The 22,223-nt window shown below is 35.6% G+C and overlaps 1 protein-coding gene across 3 annotated transcripts in view; it reads left to right on the top strand.

Moving 5' to 3' along the window:
- Window positions 1–20,897, top strand: part of LOC149065454 (uncharacterized) — a 62,263-nt gene extending 41,366 nt beyond the window's left edge. For 2 of the 3 annotated variants that reach the window (XM_089253628.1, XM_089253627.1), the window contains 5 exons: window positions 6,474–6,608; window positions 7,374–7,491; window positions 11,678–11,793; window positions 14,070–14,290; window positions 20,586–20,897. In XM_089253628.1, the coding sequence (XP_089109754.1) occupies window positions 6,474–6,608; window positions 7,374–7,491; window positions 11,678–11,793; window positions 14,070–14,290; window positions 20,586–20,600 (605 nt within the window). In that variant the 3' untranslated portion in view covers window positions 20,601–20,897. Of the gene's footprint in view, window positions 1–6,473; window positions 6,624–7,373; window positions 7,492–11,677; window positions 11,794–14,069; window positions 14,291–20,585 lie in introns of all 3 variants that reach the window. The other variant, XM_089253629.1, reaches the window with a different exon arrangement.
- Window positions 20,898–22,223: the final 1,326 nt, after the last annotated feature.

The raw sequence follows: 22,223 nt of genomic DNA, 5'->3' as shown, positions 1-22,223 counted from the left end.
CCATCTATAGCAGAACGCCTCCTCGTGACGTCACTGAAGAAGGTCATCTCACCTATAGCCATTGGATATACTACAAAACAGGGTAAAGATGGCGCATGCGTCGGCCTCCTATACCCAATGGCTATAAGTGAAATGAGCTTCTTTTGTGACACGTCACGAATTTCACCTGGAGGCCTAATGCTATAGATGGTGTTGCCTGTTCAGTGGTAACCATAACTGTTCCTGCTTCCCCCCCCCCCCACAATGTAGCCTGTTAGAAACAGTTACAAATGAAGTACCGTCAACTGGGGTGGCTTTGACCAGTTTTGAAAAAAAAAAAAAACATTTCTGGCGTTGTAAAACGTGTTTAGTTGACCGTTTGCGGCGCTGCAGTTTCCAAGACATTCACTTTACATGTAAATGAGACGACCCGAAGTTTGGGAGTGTTTTCTGATAAGTGAAATGCCAATCAGCCGATTTTTCAACGAGATTCAATATCCAGAGAAATTTGAACACCTCAAACTTTTATTTGTTCAGCCTTTTGAAAAGCAGGCGAGTCCCATCAGTTATTATTAGTGCCTGGAAGTTAAGGCAATGAAAATTGTCGAACTAGGCAGGAAAAAAAGGCACTAAAAATGCCTAAAACAGGCACTAGAAAAAGGCATTTATAGTTTATGGAAGGAAGGAAATATAACTAAAAACTAAGGTATTGAGTGTTGTGTGTCCAAAAACTAGATGAAAAATTGGTTGCACTTAATCCGTCTATTGTTTCCATTATAGTTTATAATAACTGCATTATTATCCAAGTGAGATTGATTGCGAGCCCGAAATAAAATGTTAGTGGACCTTGAGGATTAGGTCAATTCCAGGGCCGCCATTACCAGACGCGGAACCCGAACAGAAAATTATCTGTGAGGGCTCCTCGGAGTTGCGAATAATTCTCGTCTATTTGAGGTAATATTTTTAATAATCATTATCATTTCTACGGTTGAAACATGGCTACCTTATTCTCTCGTTGTAAATTTTTTTTATATTAGCTCGTGTGCGGGAATCCTTCAAGTGCGGGGCCTTGTGTGGCCGCATCTGTCGCACACCCCCGAGGGTGACTAGTCAATTTAATCGAATACCAAATATGTATGTAAAATAAATAGAGCCATGGTTGTTTATATCGCATTTATGGTGTAAAAACAAAAAACACGTGTGGCCCCCTCAGAGCACTGTCTGCTCTTATCCCGACTTGTGTGAGCCATGACGTCAACTGATAACCTCTTGGGACAGTCATCGGTCAGCTATACATATACAATGCAGTCCAATGCCTGAACGAGACATTATGCGAAGTGGAGAAAGAAATTTCTAATTTTCCTCTGCTTTTCTAACATGGGCTGCGTTCATCTGAAACGGAATCCTTTACGTCTAACACCTTCCGGTCAAACCAAAGTAAATGCATGGCAACACCAACGAAAGAAGTTCCCTATCTCTCAAGATCACTTATTCGCGCTTAAATAGCACTGGAAGGGGAAGGGAGCTACCTGAAGGAAATTAATAATGAGAATTTTTGAAAGTTATTAAAAAAATCAATTATTTTGCTCCCAATGCTCAAAATATCCAAGTTCTGCAGATTATGGCCTCTGAAGTTCACTAATAAGCTTAACCCTCCGTCGGGCGCATTTAATCTAACAGGCACAGCGCGGCCATTTGATAGCAGGTCATAAAGGTCATTAGAGTTTTTCTCTGACTTGTTTTATGTCAAATACATGGTTTTTGCAGAAGCTTCTATGTTTTTTCTTCTTTTGACATCCCTAATAATGATAGTCATCACTTGCGTGTTGTATAAATGAACTTAATTAGGTGTTTATTAGTGTTGCCCATCAACGTGCGTGTGCCCATCAAAAGCACATTGTGCCTGAATTCGGCGGCCAACATACTGCGCCCAACGGAGGGTTAAAACTATGAAAAAATAGGCATTGATGGCGGAAAAAGATCAAAAAAGGCGGAAAAAGATACAAAAAAAGTTTAAATATACAAAGGCCACAACAGGCAAACTGCCCATCGAGGTTGGCTGAAAAAATTATGCCCATAAAAAATATGGATGTCAAATGACCAAAATACAACAACTCAATATGAAAGCATATATTACCAAAAACAAAATATTAATAGTAATAATATATAATGAACTGTCCATAAAAAAAAGTTATGGTTTTCTTATCTAAGTATGGATAGCTTCTCGATTTATATCCCACTATGGCTATCGTACTTCTTTTTAAACGTATCAATTTTGCTAGAATTCGCGACTATCGGAGCTGAGCTATTCTATTTATTAACAACTCCATGCAACAACCTGGAATTGCCCCTTACTAAACGATACTGGTGTCCACTTGTCCAAGCAGTTGACTGACGGTGTATTAATAACTCACGGTCCATCCTATCCATCCCGTTGAAAGTTTTAAAAACTCCGATCATATTCCCCCCCCCCCGCCCCCCGACACCTCTGTTCCTCCAATGTAAACATATTCAAAAACTCAAAAGGCAAAAAAAGGCATTTATGACATTTTGCTTGGAAACTTTCGGGCTCTAATTATTATTATTAGTAGATATAACGGAGACGTTTTGCATCTTACCGGAAGGTTTTTATTTCAGTGAGCAATATCACCCTAAGGTTTGGGGTCACTTTACCTACTTTCTAATTAAATTTTGTGTCTCAGACTATCAATTTGGAAGACATAAATTGATGAAATCTTATAACTTGAATATGAATTGAAACTATTCAACAGCTTAAAAACGAAGTTTATTTTAAACACGAGATTCCCTCTTATATAAGAACCAATAGACACAGAAAATAGCTTCACTTCATTCGTGATTTGTTCCAGAGCGGACTCGTGAAATCGCTGTAGGAACCACCATTCAACCTGTAACTTTAACTGCCTTAACTCGAATGTTTTGCTTTCGATTCCTTCCAACTCTTTCAATCTTAGATTTAACGTATTTTCTAGAGATAATTCGTGCTTGCAGCTTCGAACTATGTCAAGTTGTTTTCTGCGTATTTCAACTTATATTGCCGTGAAATCATCGGTTCAGTCGATCTGTTATTTTTGCTCCGTTCTCTTTGAAATTCAAATTTGAAACTCATTTTTTATAGAAAAGTTACATCCTTATAATAACAAATGAATTTTTAATGTATATAATTTAACTAATTTTAACTTTAACGTGTACTTTTTTTAATTTATCGTAATGTTTCGTGGACCCGCTTTAAGGTAGTCATAATTAAGACATATGTGTTAAAATAAAATTTTATCGCATTGTTTTGCGTTATTTTTGTCGTCCATGCGGTTCTCTTGACACCTCGTGTTGGTCACATTGCCCTAAATCCACTCACGGCCTTGTTATATACACAAATCAGGTGGTGGGTAAAGTCACTCCATTATGCCCGTTGGCTTTGCCGACCCCGTTTTTGTTTTTTCATAAAAAGGACGAGTGTGACCCATTAAAATAAAAGCTACATAAATCATGTCTACGAACCATGAACAAAACATGAAAATTTTATTTTCGACTTTTAACTAACGAGTTGAATAAAAATTTTAATTTTAATTTCGAAACTTGGCATTCACCCCAGTCGACGTTACTTCTGGTATATATTTTTTCAGAATTTCTTTCTGATCAATAGCTAAGGTCACACATGCTCAACCCATGGCCCGCGGGCCAAATTTGGCTCGCGAAGTCATCTGATGTGAACCGTAACCTCAAATGTAATTTTGTTACAAATGTGAAGTAAGCGTCCAAATCTCTTATGTGAACCGCAGTGCAGTTCCACGTCACTTGGCATATTCCCAGATCGTTTAAGTGGCTCGAGGCACCGTTCCAGATCACGTAAGTCACATGCAGCATATTTAAAAATCACCGCGGTACAGTAACACAGTAACTATAAGTAGCCCTGTAACTTTAAGTGACTCGTGGCACATTTGCAGATTTAAGTGACCCGCGGCACATCTCCAGATCACTCAAGTGGCGGGCTACTCAAACACACATATCCACCTCGTTTCACTTCGGTATTTTGCATTCAAAAGGGAACATAACAAAGTGGTAGTCCGATTGACGTTGAGGAATTTTTTTCAAAACACGGCACACTTCTAAGCACTTTCAAAGTCGCATTCCGCAGTAGAACCTCTCGACAACGGACACCCATGGTACCGAATATTGTGCCCACTAACGAGGAGCGCCCGTTAATTGATCGTAAAATACATCGAGTCCCGTCGACGTAATTCAAGAAAAAGAGTCCGTTGATGGAGGTGTCTGCTAACGGGAGTGTCCGTTATGGGAGGTCCCAGTGTAGAAACACCGTGTTTTTTTATGTTAATCACAAGAGAGAAGTAAGGATACACCTTACTTTTAGGTGAAACCTTCTTAAATCAACGGGTGGCGTAGAAATTTCCAATTTTTCCAGAATTAACCAGCTTCAATTTTAATCGGAAGGTATCATTTCCACCAATTTTCTTTCAAAACGGAACATTTCTAAACTTTTAATGTAGATAACTCCCTTGAATGTTGATCAAGGAACATAATATTTAAGTATTCTTACACCACTCCCTTATGCTACCTATTGGGATGTTTTCTACTTTTGTCAATTTCGGAGAAAAAAAATTTAACTTCTAACTGTAAATTTGCCAAAAGTGGAAGTGTTTCCTTTTGAAAATAAGTTTCTCATTCCTCTCAGTTCCTGCTTTATTCCGAGATGCTTGGTTTCTCTGTTCAACAGCGAGTTGTGACCCACGTCGTAATCTCAAATACACTCGGTAGTATTCAGACCTAATGACATGAATGACCAGGCAATGACTTTAAACTCAGATGGGTGTTCCTCTCTAAATATGATTAGGTGACTCTAGACGTGTACGATGGGAGCATTATGTTAGAAAAATCTCAGCACGTCAGAACGCATACAGGACGTGAATGGGTGTGACATGTGAAAAGGGGATACGCGAGTAGCTTTCAATATCTTTGGGAGGACACCCGCTCATCTGGCTGATGCAGTAAAAAATGTGACTCGTCAGATCGAAATATTTGAAATATTTGTTTCCAATCATCAGTTGTCCAGTGGTATTTACCTTCCAGTGTCTGTTTTCTTAGCCCAAGCGAGGCGCAGATCACCGAGTCACGCATTCAGAAGAGGTACAGGGTGATTCTTATAGAACCGGCCCAAGAAATACGCTAATAATTCCGTAGTGATGATGAATATTTGTACATATTAATCTTTCGACTTTGTAGAGTTGAATAGGCGAATAATTTGCGAATGGCGCAAGCAGGTGGCAGCACATATGGTGCTTAAGTTCAAGGACACACAAGTCCCAAGATCTCCAGACCTCAGAAGAATTGATTTCTTTTTATGGGGTTTTTATTTGAGACCAGAGGGACCAGAGACACCCTGCTTCCCATCTCAGAGAGGTATCGAAGCGTTCCCGAAGGATGGGTGTGTACCAGAGTGTACACAAGCAAACTTCACACTTACACGTCACGAATTTTGAAGAAAAACATTCCTGCTACGATCAGAACAATCACCAAAGGAATCCTGCTACACATCACTGAGAATATGGGATATCGAGTGGTCGCGTACATTCAAGAAATAGGTGCCCACTTTCAACACCTACACTTATCACACTGAATTGGCACTAGAACGTACAGTACACAATCCAAGGTGAGTCATATATCAGACATATGATTATATGTACGGTATCTTTTTGTGATGTACCTCATTTGGTGGGGCTAGTTCTATATGAATCACCCTGTATTTTAATGAGTAACTTACCCCGGCCCTGCGAATATGATTCGCCATACGGGGGTTCCCCGGAGGGAGCATTTATTTTCTCAATGAAAAAAAAAGAAGAAAGTACATTCTACCCCAGGGAGCGCCATTAACATTTCTCGTGCAGCAATTTGGTGCCCCTAGGCTTGCAATAAGCATTTTACATTTAAAAAAAAGATTATCATACTATTACATAAGCACATTGTTAGCATATTATTAGTCCTTCTTTCCTTTCTGAAGCGTTTCTTTGTGTTTCCTCAACTGTATTATTATTGATATCATTGCTATAATATGCCATTTGATAGCCTCTCTCTGTGATATGTCTAATTCTTCATCTCCTCCTTGATAGTTTCTTGGCTGCTCCCTTCGTGTCCCGTCAACCAGGGCCTCAACTAGAAACGAACATTTACTCTTACGGATGGGGCTAGTGTTCATTTTAGCGCCCCCCCCCCAAGTAATTTTGAACGGAAACACGGAAAACTCATCACCCTTTCTGATTCAACTCCCGGGGCACCAGACCCCCTGCCCTCCCTTAGTTGCGGCCCTGGTTATTATCCACGTGACAGAGGAAAATATTGCACAGTCCATATACTGATAACGAAAACAGAAGTTAAAGAATATGAAGATTGGTCTCAAATGTTTGTTCAATTTTTTACAATAAATGTAATTTTCTATCGAATCTAATTTCGTACTTTTCTCTAAGATGTAGATGAATCTGAGAATGAAAATGAAATATTATCAGAAAAGAACTCTAAAGATTCAAGTAATAAGGATTCAAGTAATAAGGGTTCAAGTAATAAGGATTCAAGTAATAAGGATTCAAGTAATAAGGATTCAAGTAAGAAGGATTCAAGTACTATAGGCTATACAGGGTGTCCTATAAGTACTAACGTGGCCTTCATCTCATCAACCGCCTGTCGTAGAGGTATGATTCGAATTCAAAAAAAATTTCTCGAGAGGCGTTTAAAAATTACCCTGTACTAGTTTTAAGAGTGAGAATAATAATGTGTAGTGTGTGACAAAATAAAAATAAAAATTTGTATACGGTCCTCTTGTCCTCTAATTTCCAATTAGAAAGTTGGTGCCCCGTCTTTTCTGAGGCCAACAGAAAAAAAAGAAAGAACTATTCAAATATTCGCTAAGATATTTGAATTCAAAAAGAAAGACCAGCAAAAACACTAACGGTCAACGCTCGTTTCCCGTCATTTATGCTGTCCTTTCCCCAACTTTTCTCAGATTTTTGAATACGAATATCTCAAAAAATATTGCAGTTACAAGAATGTTTTTTTTTGTTAGACTCAGAAAATACAGGGCAACAATTTTCTAACTGGAAGTTAGAGGACGGGGACCGTATAAAAATTTACATTTTTTACTTTGTGGCACACTGTATTTTCACTCTCAAAACTAGAGTAATTTTTTAACACATTTTGAGCAGTTTTTAAATTGCAATCATACCTCTAAGATAAACATTTGATGAGATAACACTTACAGGACACCCTGTATTAAAAAAAAAAAAAAAAGAAGTTTCTTCATAGAATAAGTAAAGGAAATTTCAATTTAAAACGAATCATTCTTTCAAATTGTGATAATTTGCTTTGTATAGGAGAAACTGATTCTTCTTCTGTGAGCAAAATTCGTCAGAAAAGGAAATCCAGAACGTGTGAATACCCACATCATTTACCTCACGCCAGATTGAGTTGCGTGGAGCATTCAACATACGTGTGAGTATCCATCTTCATTTTATACCGTCAACCGGGAAAAAACGTTTTGCAACATTTTTTTCTTCTTCTTCTTTCAACCGATGCTTTGTCAACCGATAATATACGAAAATGCTTCTAAATAACCACAAGCTACTGTATCAACCAGTCTTGATCTCTAGTTTCGCAATCTGTGGGAATATGGCAACTTGAAGTATCCGTCCGAGAGCACTTTTCTATAAAATGTTTCTGGAGTGAAGAACTTTAAAAATGGTGAAAAAATAATAATAAATTTTGGACTACCTATGTCATTTTATATGGAAAATTCGTTTTTATGTGTCAAATTTTGAGCGAAATTCATATAATATTCTAAACACGATTGCCGCTGTGATGGTCGAGTGGTTATAGTGATGGACTCGCGATGCGAGGATCCGGGTTCGAACCCCACAGTGGTGGTTGGCTGTAGTTGGTTTTCTGTGGTTCCCAACTTCAAGGCGCAAATGCGAGCCGATCTCCCCGTTAAAAAGTCTCGCCACAGAGAGCAACAGTACTACAACGATAAATCATTCAATCATAACACTTCACTCATAGTTGGAAAAACTGGTGGCAGATGGCAGCACTACACATAACAAGCATTACAGAGAAACAAAAAAACTTCGTCAGGTTTCACTACACGTACACGCACATTCCCGCATGTACCGATTCGTTGGGGGTTCCGCGGGGTGGGTGGGGTGCATGTGTGGTGAGTGTAGCAGTAGTAGGTGGGGCCTCCAAAACATGGCTCGGGGATCCATGATGTTCTTAAGTCAGCCACCTCGTTGGGCAATTTGCCTGTTGTGGCGTTGTATTTGTTGTATAAAAAATTCTATGAATGGAGTGTTTTGTTATTTTCACAGTACATTTATGCAGTAATGGTGCAGATTATGAACTAAAAAAATAAAAGATTGTATGGTACGCTCATAAATTACACTTATGTGAAAATTTGTTTAAAACTTCATTCGACGTACCGTGTATAATTAGACAAATATATATAACTACCGATAACTATTCGATAACTCGAATGTGCAGCAACCGGCGAAAAACTTCGATTTATCGGAAGTTTTGATTTCAGAGTAGGGGAAAAAGCAATATTGATTAAAATTACAGCGCTATTTACGAATATCCGTATTAGTAAAAACATGTCAAACTGCTGGAGATGAAGAAATTCGAAAAAGTAAGTTATTCTAATTTAAAATCATATTTAGTTATTGTGTGAAAATAGTTAGAAATAAACTATACTTAAATACTGTATTATATGGAAACGAACGCATACATGATACTTGTATAACTGAAACGATTTATAAATGAAGTGTGTATGCATAGTTATTTCACTGTCAAAAAATGCAGTGATTTTTCAAATGACTCCGCTAAATTCTATTGCTAGGTTCTAAATTCTATTGCTAAATTCTATTGCTAAATTCTATTGCTAAATTCTATTGCTAAATTCTATTGCTAAATTCTAAATTCTATTTCTAAATTCTAAATTCTATTTCTAAATTCTATTTCTAAATTCTATTTCTAAATTCTATTTCTAAATTCTAAATTCTAAATTCTATTTCTAAATTCTATTTCTAAATTCTATTTCTAAATTCTAAATTCTATTTCTAAATTCTATTTCTAAATTCTAAATTCTATTTCTAAATTCTATTTCTAAATTCTATTTCTAAATTCTATTTCTAAATTCTATTTCTAAATTCTAAATTCTATTTCTAAATTCTATATTCTATTTCTAAATTCTATTTCTAAATTCTAAATTCTATTTCTAAATTCTATTTCTAAATTCTATTTCTAAATTCTATTTCTAAATTCTAAATTCTATTTCTAAATTCTAAATTCTATTTCTAAATTCTATTTCTAAATTCTATTTCTAAATTCTATTTCTAAATTCTATTTCTAAATTCTATTTCTAAATTCTATTTCTAAATTCTATTTCTAAATTCTATTTCTAAATTCTAAATTCTAAATTCAATTTCCAAATTCTAAATTCTATTTCTAAATTCTAAATTCTAAATTCTATTTCTAAATTCTAAATTCTAAATTCTATTTCTAAATTCTATTTCTAAATTCTATTTCTAAATTCTAAATTCTATTTCTAAATTCTATTTCTAAATTCTATTTCTAAATTCTATTTCTAAATTCTATTTCTAAATTCTAAATTCTATTTCTAAATTCTATTTCTATTTCTAAATTCTATTTCTAAATTCTATTTCTAAATTCTATTTCTAAATTCTAAATTCTATTTCTAAATTCTATTTCTATTTCTAAATTCTATTTCTAAATTCTATATTCTATTTCTAAATTCTATATTCTATTTCTAAATTCTATTTCTAAATTCTAAATTCTATTTCTAAATTCTATTTCTATTTCTAAATTCTATTTCTATTTCTAAATTCTATTTCTAAATTCTATTTCTAAATTCTAAATTCTATTTCTAAATTCTAAATTCTATTTCTAAATTCTATTTCTAAATTCTATTTCTAAATTCTATTTCTAAATTCTATTTCTAAATTCTATTTCTAAATTCTATTTCTAAATTCTATTTCTAAATTCTATATTCTATTTCTAAATTCTAAATTCTATTTCTAAATTCTATTTCTAAATTCTATTTCTAAATTCTATTTCTAAATTCTATTTCTATTTCTAAATTCTATTTCTATTTCTAAATTCTATTTCTAAATTCTATTTCTAAATTCTATTTCTAAATTCTATTTCTAAATTCTATTTCTAAATTCTATTTCTAAATTCTATTTCTAAATTCTATTTCTAAATTCTATTTCTAAATTCTATTTCTAAATTCTAAATTCTATTTCTAAATTCTAAATTCTATTTCTAAATTCTATTTCTAAATTCTATTTCTAAATTCTATTTCTAAATTCTATTTCTAAATTCTATTTCTAAATTCTATTTCTATTTCTAAATTCTAAATTCCATTTCTAAATTCTATTTCTAAATTCTATTTCTAAATTCTAAATTCTATTTCTAAATTCTGAATTCTATTTCTAAATTCTAAATTCTATTTCTGAATTCTATTTCTAAATTCTAAATTCTATTTCTAAATTCTAAATTCTATTTCTAAATTTTAAATTCTATTTCTAAATTCTAAATTCTATTTCTAAATTCTAAATTCTATTTCTAAATTCTAAATTCTATTTCTAAATTCTAAATTCTATTTCTAAATTCTAAATTCTATTTCTAAATTCTAAATTCTATTTCTAAATTCTAAATTCTATTTCTAAATTCTATTTCTAAATTCTATTTCTAAATTCTATTTCTAAATTCTATTTCTAAATTCTAAATTCTATTTCTAAATTCTGAATTCTATTTCTAAATTCTAAATTCTATTTCTGAATTCTATTTCTAAATTCTAAATTCTATTTCTAAATTCTAAATTCTATTTCTAAATTCTAAATTCTATTTCTAAATTCTAAATTCTATTTCTAAATTCTAAATTCTATTTCTAAATTCTAAATTCTATTTCTAAATTCTATTTCTAAATTCTATTTCTAAATTCTATTTCTAAATTCTATTTCTAAATTCTAAATTCTATTTCTAAATTCTAAATTCTATTTCTAAATTCTAAATTCTATTTCTAAATTCTATATTCTATTTCTAAATTCTATTTCTAAATTCTATTTCTAAATTCTAAATTCTATTTCTAAATTCTATATTCTATTTCTAAATTCTATATTCTATTTCTATATTCTATTTCTAAATTCTATATTCTGTTTCTATATTCTATTTCTAAATTCTATTTCTAAATTCTATTTCTAAATTCTATTGCTAACTGCTAAATTCCATTTCTTCAAATTTCTCTCACTCCCGAAAACTTCGACTTAAAGGGAAAACTTCAACACAAAAACCTCGGAAAGAATTAAAAAAATTCTGGGACCCAGTGAAAACTTCAACTTGAACAGATATTCGAGTTATCGGAGTTCGACTCACAGCGAATTGACTGTACAATCTGATTTTTAGTCCGCAAAGTTTTTTTTTTGTTATTTTTTGTTATTTTCAGCCCTTAATTACAACTGAAATGACTTACCAACAGAAATTCACATAATGAATAATTACATTTTTTCATAATGTAAACTTGTGAAGGGACATCGTTTGTGACATCCGTCCAGAAGTCAGTTACAATAAATAAGTTACGAATCTTTAAATTTTAATTACACAGAAGATGCGTCCAAACGTGCGTATGGGGTTACAGTCTTGGATCCGGAAGAAACCAAACGATTGAATGCCGCATTGCAGATGACATATGGATGCCAAACCCTTTTGCTGCATGTAAAGGTAAGATATTATTTTCCTTTAACATTAGAATTACCGAGTGGTCACTCTGATCGTTTTCTGAACTTTGATCACCCACTCAGTGGCGTGTTTACGGGGGTGGGGTGGGCGCTTAACGGGCTATAGCCCAGGGTGGCAAGTTCAGATCAGCGACAGATTTGAGGAATGAGTGGCGAAGAGAAAATTTGTTTTACCCTCAATAAATTCGACTCTGCCCCAGACAGCAAGGAACTAGGTCGGTGAGTGACCTATAGAGTTTGATAGCACGCGAGTGAGCAATAGAGTGACTAAGCATGTGAATAACCAAACGAGTGACCTAAAGAGCGAGGGACAAGGTCAGGGAGTGGCGTAGAGCCAGGGCCGTCTTAAGAGTATCCTGGGCCCCAGGACAAAGTGAGTTTTCTCAAGCCCCTTACGTGGCGAGGCATGTTTACTTTCGAAAAATTTAACCTGATCTCATTTTCACCAGGGCCCCCCTCCCTCCTCTACATTCGATCAGTGCCGTCTTAACGCACGGGCTCAACCGGGCTCTCGCTCTCAAAACTGGCACAGTGTGATTTCTGAACACATTTTGAGCATTTTTTTAAATGAAACTATACCTCTACGACAAACGGTTGATGAGATAAAGGCCGAATAATGAGAGGACTTAGAGGACACCCTGTACATACATGTTTCTGGCCCGCGAGCGCGAAAAATACCGCATATCTGGCCCGCGGACTGGAAAGGACCCCCGCGTATCTAAAAGCTATTACAGTCGGATCCCGTTTTAACGAATACCGTTACAGCGAAAAGAAAATATCGTTTTAACGAAAACTTTCCAAATCCCTCAGGTAATTTTACGTAGGGGCAATGTAAAAATCTGGAATTCCTTTATAACGAAGTTTCGTTATTACGAAGTGATTTCTCTGGTCTCTTGGAGTTCGTTATAACGAGATTCGACTGTATTATACTCAATAAAAGCAGAAATTATGCTTCGGGAATTTGTTTGACCATTGAACATTCACATTGAGAGACTGTACCCATACTGGGTTCCGGATGTTTCGCACCTGACATTTCGCCTGTCCTGAACGTATGAGTGACTGACTGTGTGAGTGACCATACAAGTTTGTGAGTGACAGTATGAATGACCAAGTGACTGACCATATGAGTGTGAGTGACTGCTTGGTTGAGTAAATGACCATGTGAATGATCAAGTGAGTGATCACTCATAGGGACACTCACTTAGTTACTCATACGGTTAGGGCAGGAAAAATGTCGGGGGTACACGTCCGACTCCCTTGGTCACTCTTACTGTTATTCATACGGTCATTCGTGTGTTCATTCATGTGGTCACTCACAATGTCAGGGCAGGTGAAATGTCGGGGATAAATGTCCGACTCACTTGATCACTGATAGGGTCACTCATATGGTCATTGCAGGCAAAACGTCCGGGACGAAATGTCAGGGGTGAAATGTTCGGGGCGAAATGTCACGGGTGAAATGACCGAGGCGAAATCTCACCAGCAAAATATCATGGGCGGAATGTCCGGGGGAAATGTCCTGGGTGAAATGTCACGGGCGAAACGTCTTAAGCGAATTTTCACGGGCGAAATGTTTGGGTCAAAATGTCATGGTCAAAATGTTCGGGGTGAAATGTCATGGTCAAAATGTTCGGGGTGAAATGTCATGGTCAAAATGTTCGGGGTGAAATATCATGGTCAAAATGTAACGGGCGAAATGTTACTGGTGAAATGTCACTGGCGAAATGTTACTGGTGAAATGTCACTGGCGAAATGTTACTGGTGAAATAACACGGTCAAAATGTCCGGGTTGAAATGTTACTGGTGAAATAACACGGTCAAAATGTTCGGGCTGAAATATTACTGGTGAAATGTCACGGGCGAAATGTTACTGGTGAAATAACACGGTCAAAATGTCCGGGCTGAAATGTTACTGGTGAAATAACACGGTCAAAATGTCCGGGCTGAAATGTTACTGGTGAAATATCACGGTCAAAATGTCTGGGCTGAAATGTTACTGGTGAAATGTCACGGGCGAAATGTTACTGGTGAAATAACACGGTCAAAATGTCCGGGGCCCGGGGTCAAATTTACCGGGGACGAAACATGTTAGGGGGGAAAATTTCGGGGGCAACGTTTCTGTAAACCTTCCATACGTATTGTACTATATACCATTCCTTTAATTAATATTTTAAATGTCTGACAGATAACTTTTCTAGGGTTTTATTTAATGTTTGGTGACTCTTGATCAAGTTTTTGAATGAATTTTGTGATGTTTAGCTACAGTGCAATGTAACATCAAAATGAAATACCCTGGTGATTTCCTGTGCTTTGACAACATGGTAGACTTTCCGACATACTGTAACATAACTTGTGAGGAGTTTGAAGACTTTCCTGCCTTGCCATACACAAAGTATGAATGTGACGAAAATGGCAATTGGCATCCAGATCTTCCATTTTGTGCAGTCAATCAAAGTCAAAAGCTGAAACCAAAGTTTTATGTAAGCATATAATTTTGACGAAATATTTTTTCGAATTTCAAATACAGCGAAAACCTTGCTACAACGATACTCGATATAACGATAAATCCATCTACAACAGGGGTCTTTTACCTGTCTCGAGCACTTTGTGCCCATACTTATCATCAAACAAAGAGCACCCCCCAAGGGTGCTCAATCTTTAGGAACGTGCGGGGCCACTTCATTGGTTTGAAAACGTGTCGCGGGTCACTTACGTACGCGACACCCACTTGAGTGATCTGTGAATGTACCGCTGGTCACTTACATGATCCTGAACTGTGCATTGGGCCACAGAAGTGATCTGGAACTCACCCAAGTGATTTGTTAAAGTGCCACAGGTCTTTCAAGTGATCTGTGAATGTGCTGCGAGCCACTAAAGTGATATTGAACTATGTTGCGGGCCGCTTGAGTGATCTGTAAATGTGCTGTTGGTCTCTCAGGTGATCTGCAAATTCGCCGCGAGCCACTTGTAAATAGGCCGCGGGCCACTTGTGTAATTTTGAACTGTGCCACAGGTCACTTAAGTGATCTGCAGACATGTCGCGGGATACCCGTTTGATTTGAAACTGTGCCACACGTCCCTTAAGTCATTTTTAAATATGCCGCTGGTCACTTAAGCGATCTGGAGATGTTCCGCGGGCCATTTAAGTGACCTAGAACTGCACCGCGGATCACTTGAGTGATGTATAACCGCACTGCAGATCATTTGAGTGATTTAGAACCGCACCGCGGGTCATTTAAGTGATCTGTAAATGCACCGCTTTGTTTCACAAAATCAGGATTTGATAGCCCGCGGGTCATGAGTTGAACCCGTATGCCTTACGGCGACGTTTACATACGTGTGTTTGAATTCTTGAATGTAATTTTTACAGGAAATTTAATTGAGTTGATCAAGTGCTCCCGAGCACAAAATTCGACATGAGGATTGAGCACTCCTGGTGCTTCAGGGAGCAATTGGTTGAAGATGGCAACAACGATATTTTTTTCGTCTTGGTTGCAAATGGCTAGAGTCCAATTCTTAACAACCGCCTCTCGATATAACGATAACCCCTCCATAACGATATTATTCTTAGTCCCCAGAGTATCGTTGTATCGAGATTTCACTGTATTTAAATGGATAAAATGGAAGTTATCGTGTTCTTTTTTGTTTTAAACAAATATATTTTATTTACTGAAATATCATATGTAGTACATTATACTTATGTTAGTATTATATATGTTAAGGTAAAAATGTGATAAATCGGTTATTATACATAATAAACCGTTATTATGCATACTTACCAATCGTCTTGGTAAGTTTGATAAATTTATCACTTTTTTTCCATGTCAAATATGCATAATAACCAAATTTCGTTGGTAAATTTGATGAATACTTGAAATTTGTAGCCTTTATCTGTGATTATGCATAATACCCTGTTGTAAATGGTGAATTCGATAAATATGAAAAAAAAATCCAAATAAGTATAGTGTGTGCGATGATTATAGTCGGACCCCGATGTACCAAATTCATCACATTTTCCGGTTGTTATGCATAATCACCATTTCATGTTGATAATAAAACGGAACCCATTCCCATGATAAGGTTTATTATTTAGATGACAGCACTTGTGAGCCAGATTCTGAACCGGATGTAGTGAACTCTAATTTAACGAATTTCTCCAAACATCCCCGAAATAACTCCGATTTGACGAATTCTGAAATCGGATATCGATATAACGAACTCTTATTTAACAAACTCGTCGATCCAACGAATTTTTAATCATGAAATCACGATTTTAAGCGTTAAATCATAAATTTCATTAAAAAGGAGTCCGTTATACCGGGGTCCAACTATATTTATCAAATATAGTAGACTCATGAAGGAAAGACTTTTTTCTGGATATTATGTCGAGGTGAACTCGGAAAGAAACGTCCATTGGTCTCCGCCGGGAATCGAACTCAGTCCTCTTACAAACCGGGCAAGTGTGCTATCCGTGTACACCAAAGTCTTTCCTTCATATACTGGGCTGAAAAACAAAACACAAAAAATCATCTCATTCTCCATACAAAACTAAAAATTTGGCAATTTTTTTTTCAAATTCACCAATTGCACTTGGGTATTTTACATAATCACCGGTAAAAGCGATAATTCTTTTAGCGTTTACCAAATTTATCAATGGTGTTTGTGTTTATTATGAATAATTGCCGATAAAAGAGACAAATTTATGAAGCTTACCGAGACGATTGGCGATTATGCATAGCACACACAACCGATTTATCACATTTACCATAACATATACAGGGTGGTAACTATCGACCGCCCAATAATAACACACGTGATTGCTTGTGGAAAAATAATGAGGTAAATTGTTTTTAGTTTTTTGATTTGACCAATAATTAAGAAGTTATAACACTTTAAAAATTGGTGACGTCACTTCATAATCCTGCCAAATTCACCGAACGTACACCAAACGTATAACGGCGTTTTTGAAGGTGTATATATTCTATTAACCCAACACAGAAATCAAAGGAAAAGCAACAACAAGTTTTTCCCCCTTTGTGTGTGTGTGCGAGCGCTTTACAAATTTTTACGCCCGATTGTTACGATTTTATCAGATGTTTTAACTACTGCCCCAAGAATTTTGAACTTTTTTAGAAATGTTTACTCGCCACTTGCTAGTAAAATGAACCTAAGATTTAAAAATTAACCCAAATGCATTTTTAAAAAATGCCGAGTTATTTTAAATTCATTCTTTTTTTTTTCAAATTTTCAAATTTCATAAAATTCTAACGAATGATCAGATATCGAAGTTCAAGATTCATTTTACTTTACACATGTATAAATATTCCTACAAAATTTCGGAATTTTTGGTGTAGGGCTGGAATTACACTGTAAAAGTTTTGTAAAAGTTCTTTTATGAAGCACAGAAAATGCAACCAATAATCGTACCGGTTACATTCACGCAAATGCACCTGATAGGCTTTCTTGGTTGTATTTTGTAAGTTGGTAAAAGATATTTTATCAAATTTTATAGTGTAATCCTGGCGCGCGCGCCTAAGGGAAAGTGCCCATATACCGTCCTCATTAAGCAAAATCGTTAATTCTAAAAATTTGAGTTAAAAATTGATTAACACAATAGGCTTGTTGAGTGAAATCGATCACTGTTACAAATTGTCATGATGTTTAAAATTTTTGCGGCATCTCATTTATGTTATGAGTGTGTGTGCGCGTATGAAACAATATTCAAAACCATATTTAGAAAAATAAACAGTAAATAGATAGCTTTCATTCTAGAAATTAAGAGATAGGGGGTGAGGGCGATAGGACTAATTTTTAGGGGAAAACATAAACGGAATTTTAAAAGAGCATCTTAAAGAGGCGGCAAATTATTAGTGCCTAGGCTAGAGAGAGCCTAAAGTCCGTCTCTGCCAAGAGGCACCTGGGGCAAACGCCCCCTTATAATACGTCCGAGAATGAAAAAACTCATTTGAAAAAATGACCTGCGTGAATCATGTACGCTGGAATAAATTTCGAAGTAGCGTCAAAATCTTTCTCGTAAAAATGTAAATTTATTACTACAGTCGAATCCCGTTTTAACGAATACCGTTATAGCGAAAATCTCGTTTTAGCGAACACTTTTCTAATCCTCCAAATAAGTTAACATAGGAAAAATGCAAACACCTGGAATTTCTTTATAACGAAATTTCATTATAACGAAGTGATTTCTCCGGTCCCCTGGAGTTCGTTATAACGGGATTCGACTGTATTTCATTACGATGAAAATCAATTGTAGTCACACAGAAAGTAAAAATCTTCGTTTCAACATGTATAAATCGATATGAAAATGCGACTGGATGAATAACCAATAGAAAAAATTCTGAAACCACTAATTATTTTGAATATGCCAATTCATAAAACATTTTATGAATTGGCATATTCAAAATAGTTCACAAATCTGGTGATAAATTTGCATTTGCTAATATAGCGAATGACTTTCACATTGTGACACATACGCCTACGCAGCACATATTTGGAGAAATAATGGGGGAGGGGGTATACATAAAACTTCAGAATTTTTATATTTTCTACTCTTTCTTTACAATACCAATGTGATTTGAAATATTAATCAAGAACTTGAAAATGCAATGTTATACAGGATGGCCATAAAATAACTTCCCCTGTTTGGAGGAATTTCCAGCTAAAATTAGTGAATGAAATTAAACCAAATTTCAAAAATTGAATGTGGCATGCGGGGGGAGAGGAATTCCGCAAAAAAAGTTAGTATCGAAAATCGCCAATGGGGAGATTTTGGCACTGCTTTCACGTAAGCACCAGAAAATTTACACATCTAGATAGATGATGCAAATTGCCTAGTGCATACGTGAAAGCAGCGCCTCTCATTCTTTTAAAAAGCGAAGAGTGGCCGTTTAATCAGTCAAAAGTTCTTTGATTGACTTGATTTGTGCTTAATATGTGCCCTGCGTAATCAGTGAATATTTTATGATGGAATAGTCACAACCCGTTCCCCGGACATCACCCCATGTCACTTTTGGCTGTGGGGGGGGGGGGTACCTTAAATCCGTTGCGTATGCTGGTGAAGCTCAAAACATGCATATGTTAAAACAGAACATAAGGCCGGTCGTCCACTGGAAGCGACAACACGCGACAAGCTATGCGAGCGGACACAACCGATATTGAGTCCAACAACAAAGGGCGTCTGAAGTCGTCCACTGAAAGCGACCTCTACACGCTACTCGGTTCACGACTGCATTTCATGCAGACGATTGTGTTCGTTAAAAAATCTTGAAGAAATACTGATTATTGATCATTTTTGTCGCACCACGGTCATTCCCTGCACACAAGGGCTAATTAGACCGGGACCAACAATTTATTGTCGATTCTGAACGGCCGGCTTGTTTTTTATACTCATCCAGAGGTTGGTGCGCTAACCTTTCGATGGGGGACTCCCTGCGGTAGCAATTTTTTCTGTGATCATGTCGCCTTTTATGTTGTACCCCTCTGTCGGAAAATTTTCTGAGAAGGACGAACAAGGTATCGAACTCGCGACACCTCTAAACATATTTGGTACTTTAGGCGAGTATCTTATCGACCTGGGCTACCACGCCCTTGAAGAAATATTAAAAAACTGAAATGTTTGGGAAAATTTATTAATTAAATTTATTTATTTGTTAAAGTCCACACTTAATGAGACATCTAACACGAACTCTGAGAAGGCGTCCATGTTGCAAATAAATGAATAATTATATTTAACTGATTGTGTGCTACTTACCATCACAACCCATGAACGGTAATTTTCCAATGACTTGTTCATCATTTCAGGTCGCTTCCAGTGGACGGCCAGCCTTAGGTAGGCTGTTAAACACCAGGGCTATATAGTAAGGGCTATCTCCTCCCTTTAAAGTTGATCTTGCCACCTTGACTCAGACGACGTCGTCTACTGAGGTGCGTGACGTCATTGCTTTAATACTTTTATAGCTAAAATGTAGCTATAAAATATGGCAGGGTATTTTATAGCTACCTTGAAATTCCAGGGTAGCCAATGGCAATCAATCGGTTCTGTCAGGGAGATGACATCAGCTGGTACTGACTCCAGCGCATCATCAGACAGCCCTTATTATACGGCCTTGGTTAAAACATCCAAATTGGCAGTTTACACGCAGCAGTACCGTGTAGAAGTTTCCCAACCTTTTCTGTCCCACCGCCCCCTTCTTCAGAAATTTTTTTTCTCCCATCGCCCCCCAACGCAATCTAACCCATAGGATCTTATGTTATACCCGTAGCTCCCACCACCCCCTTGGAACATTCCAACGCCCCCGTTGGGAATCACTGGTGTAGAACGTCAAACACCCCGAATGCAATATGTTATACACAGGGAAAGTCAGCACGTTGGAAATGTTGCACGTCGTTATCAATAGAAGATTCTTTTCTATGAGTTTCATAAATTCATTCATAACTGTATAGTGTATATATATATATATATATATATAAATTTTTTTGTGACTGAAACATTATTGAAATTCTGCATACATTGCATTTTGCATGCGTTAATTATTAACTTGTTTTTCGGTTCCGACAGCGCCAAAATTTCCCCCATCGATGACTTTTGGTACTATTTTTTGTGGAACTTATCTCCCCTATGCCTTTCACAGTCTGTATATGAAATTTGGTTTCATTTCGTTCATTAGTTTTAGCTGCAGATAACTCCATACAGGGAAAGTTATTTTATGGCCACCGTATATTTAATTCAAGTTATGCAATAATTTAAAATTTTTCCAGAATCGACAGAATTGATTGCTAAGAATGTGAGAAGGTCTACCTGGTCCTCTGGAATGAACTTATGGAAAGTTGATGAATACTGAAAATGTGTTCATAAAATCGTATGAAAAAAATATGTATGTGAAAATGAATTAAATGTAATGTAATGAATTAAATGTAATGTAATGAATTAAATGTAATGTAATGAATTAAATGTAATGTAATGAATTAAATGTAATGTAATGAATTAAATGTAATGTAATGAATGTCGATATGTATTTACGAAGAAATGTTTTCTGTCGTTAATAAAGAAAGGGGTTAATTTTCTGTTTATAGAACTTTGTTATTTGATAGGTTTCAGCATTATACAGGGTGCATAGCTAACAGCACCGCATTTTACTGGCGAACCGTTGATCTTACGAAGGAAAGTGTGAAAACAGAGAACTCGTTTGATTTTATCCCACTGGCCTTTGGATGCAATATTACGTGCTTGATCGTAAAGTAGTTAAAATCCCGCAACCCTAGAATGTTAGTGATGTCATTCAAACAACACATGATCAATTACAGCACAAATAAAGAAAGAGAGAGAAAAAGAAATAACTAGTTTCTCTATATAGAAAAGAGAAGCTGGAGCAAAGAAAGGAAAACAAAGTGAAAAGAAGTTTTTTTATAAATATAGACAAGCGTGAGAGAGAGAGGCGATGAGTAGCCCACTGTTACCATTTTCAATAATTTTTGGTGGCTTTAATAATTGCTCTTTGCCGCTAATTTTTTTTATGTTTCTGGATGAGATGAATACACTTAAATTGTTCAAGACAACACCTTAGAACCCTTTCCTTGTTAGAGGCATACTTCCAATAAGAAAAAGGATCTACATAATGCGTAGAACTCAGATACGTCATTCATATTGCAAGGGTTTATATACCTCAGTAGCACAAAGATATAGATCTATATCGTATAATTTCAGTTTCCAATATCGTTCTGGCTAAAAAAAGGCATAGTCAGAGATAAATAGATTTATATTGTGAATGCGACATATGCAAATACTTCCGCTTTTGGACGATAGATGGCGCCCTTTCAGAAGAAATTTTTAAAAAGTGCAGCTTTATTGTGGATGAGTTTGAATCCAGCCACCTCCGAACACTTTCATCTCTAACTTCCCATCTTATCAATCCACCCCAACCACTGGTTGCATGCCATTATTATAATATCAGTATACAAGTAATGGTTTTTAATTTGTATTTCAAATCTCAAATTTATTCATTTTCATGTATACACAAAAATTACAAAATAAAAAATGAGAGAAATATTTATGATTTAGAGGCACATGATTGAAAAAAAATATTATAATTAAAGAAATTATATATATAATACAAATAAACACAAAAAAAAACATAAAGACAAAAATAAATGTATTAATTATTCATTTAAAAGTATTAATTTTTACTAATAGAATAAAAAAAACACAGTCAAAATTCTCAATATATGGTAAAAAAATGAACAAAACATCAAAATAATAATGATAATAAATAATTTTAAGAAAAACACACACACATATACAACACAAACGAGCAAATTTTTCTAAATGAAAAATTATGTACAATTATAAAGTAGCAATTAAAGCTATGGTTCATAAGTTCTTGCTCCTCCTAAAATACC

The sequence above is a fragment of the Pholcus phalangioides genome, unplaced genomic scaffold, assembly GCF_987345545.1.
Source record: "Pholcus phalangioides strain wild (caught in Gottingen) unplaced genomic scaffold, Ppha-v1.0 ptg000039l_1, whole genome shotgun sequence".
Lineage (NCBI taxonomy): Eukaryota > Metazoa > Arthropoda > Arachnida > Araneae > Pholcidae > Pholcus > Pholcus phalangioides.
Note: the sequence above shows the minus strand (reverse complement) of the source record. Positions and strands in the feature narration are given on the sequence as shown.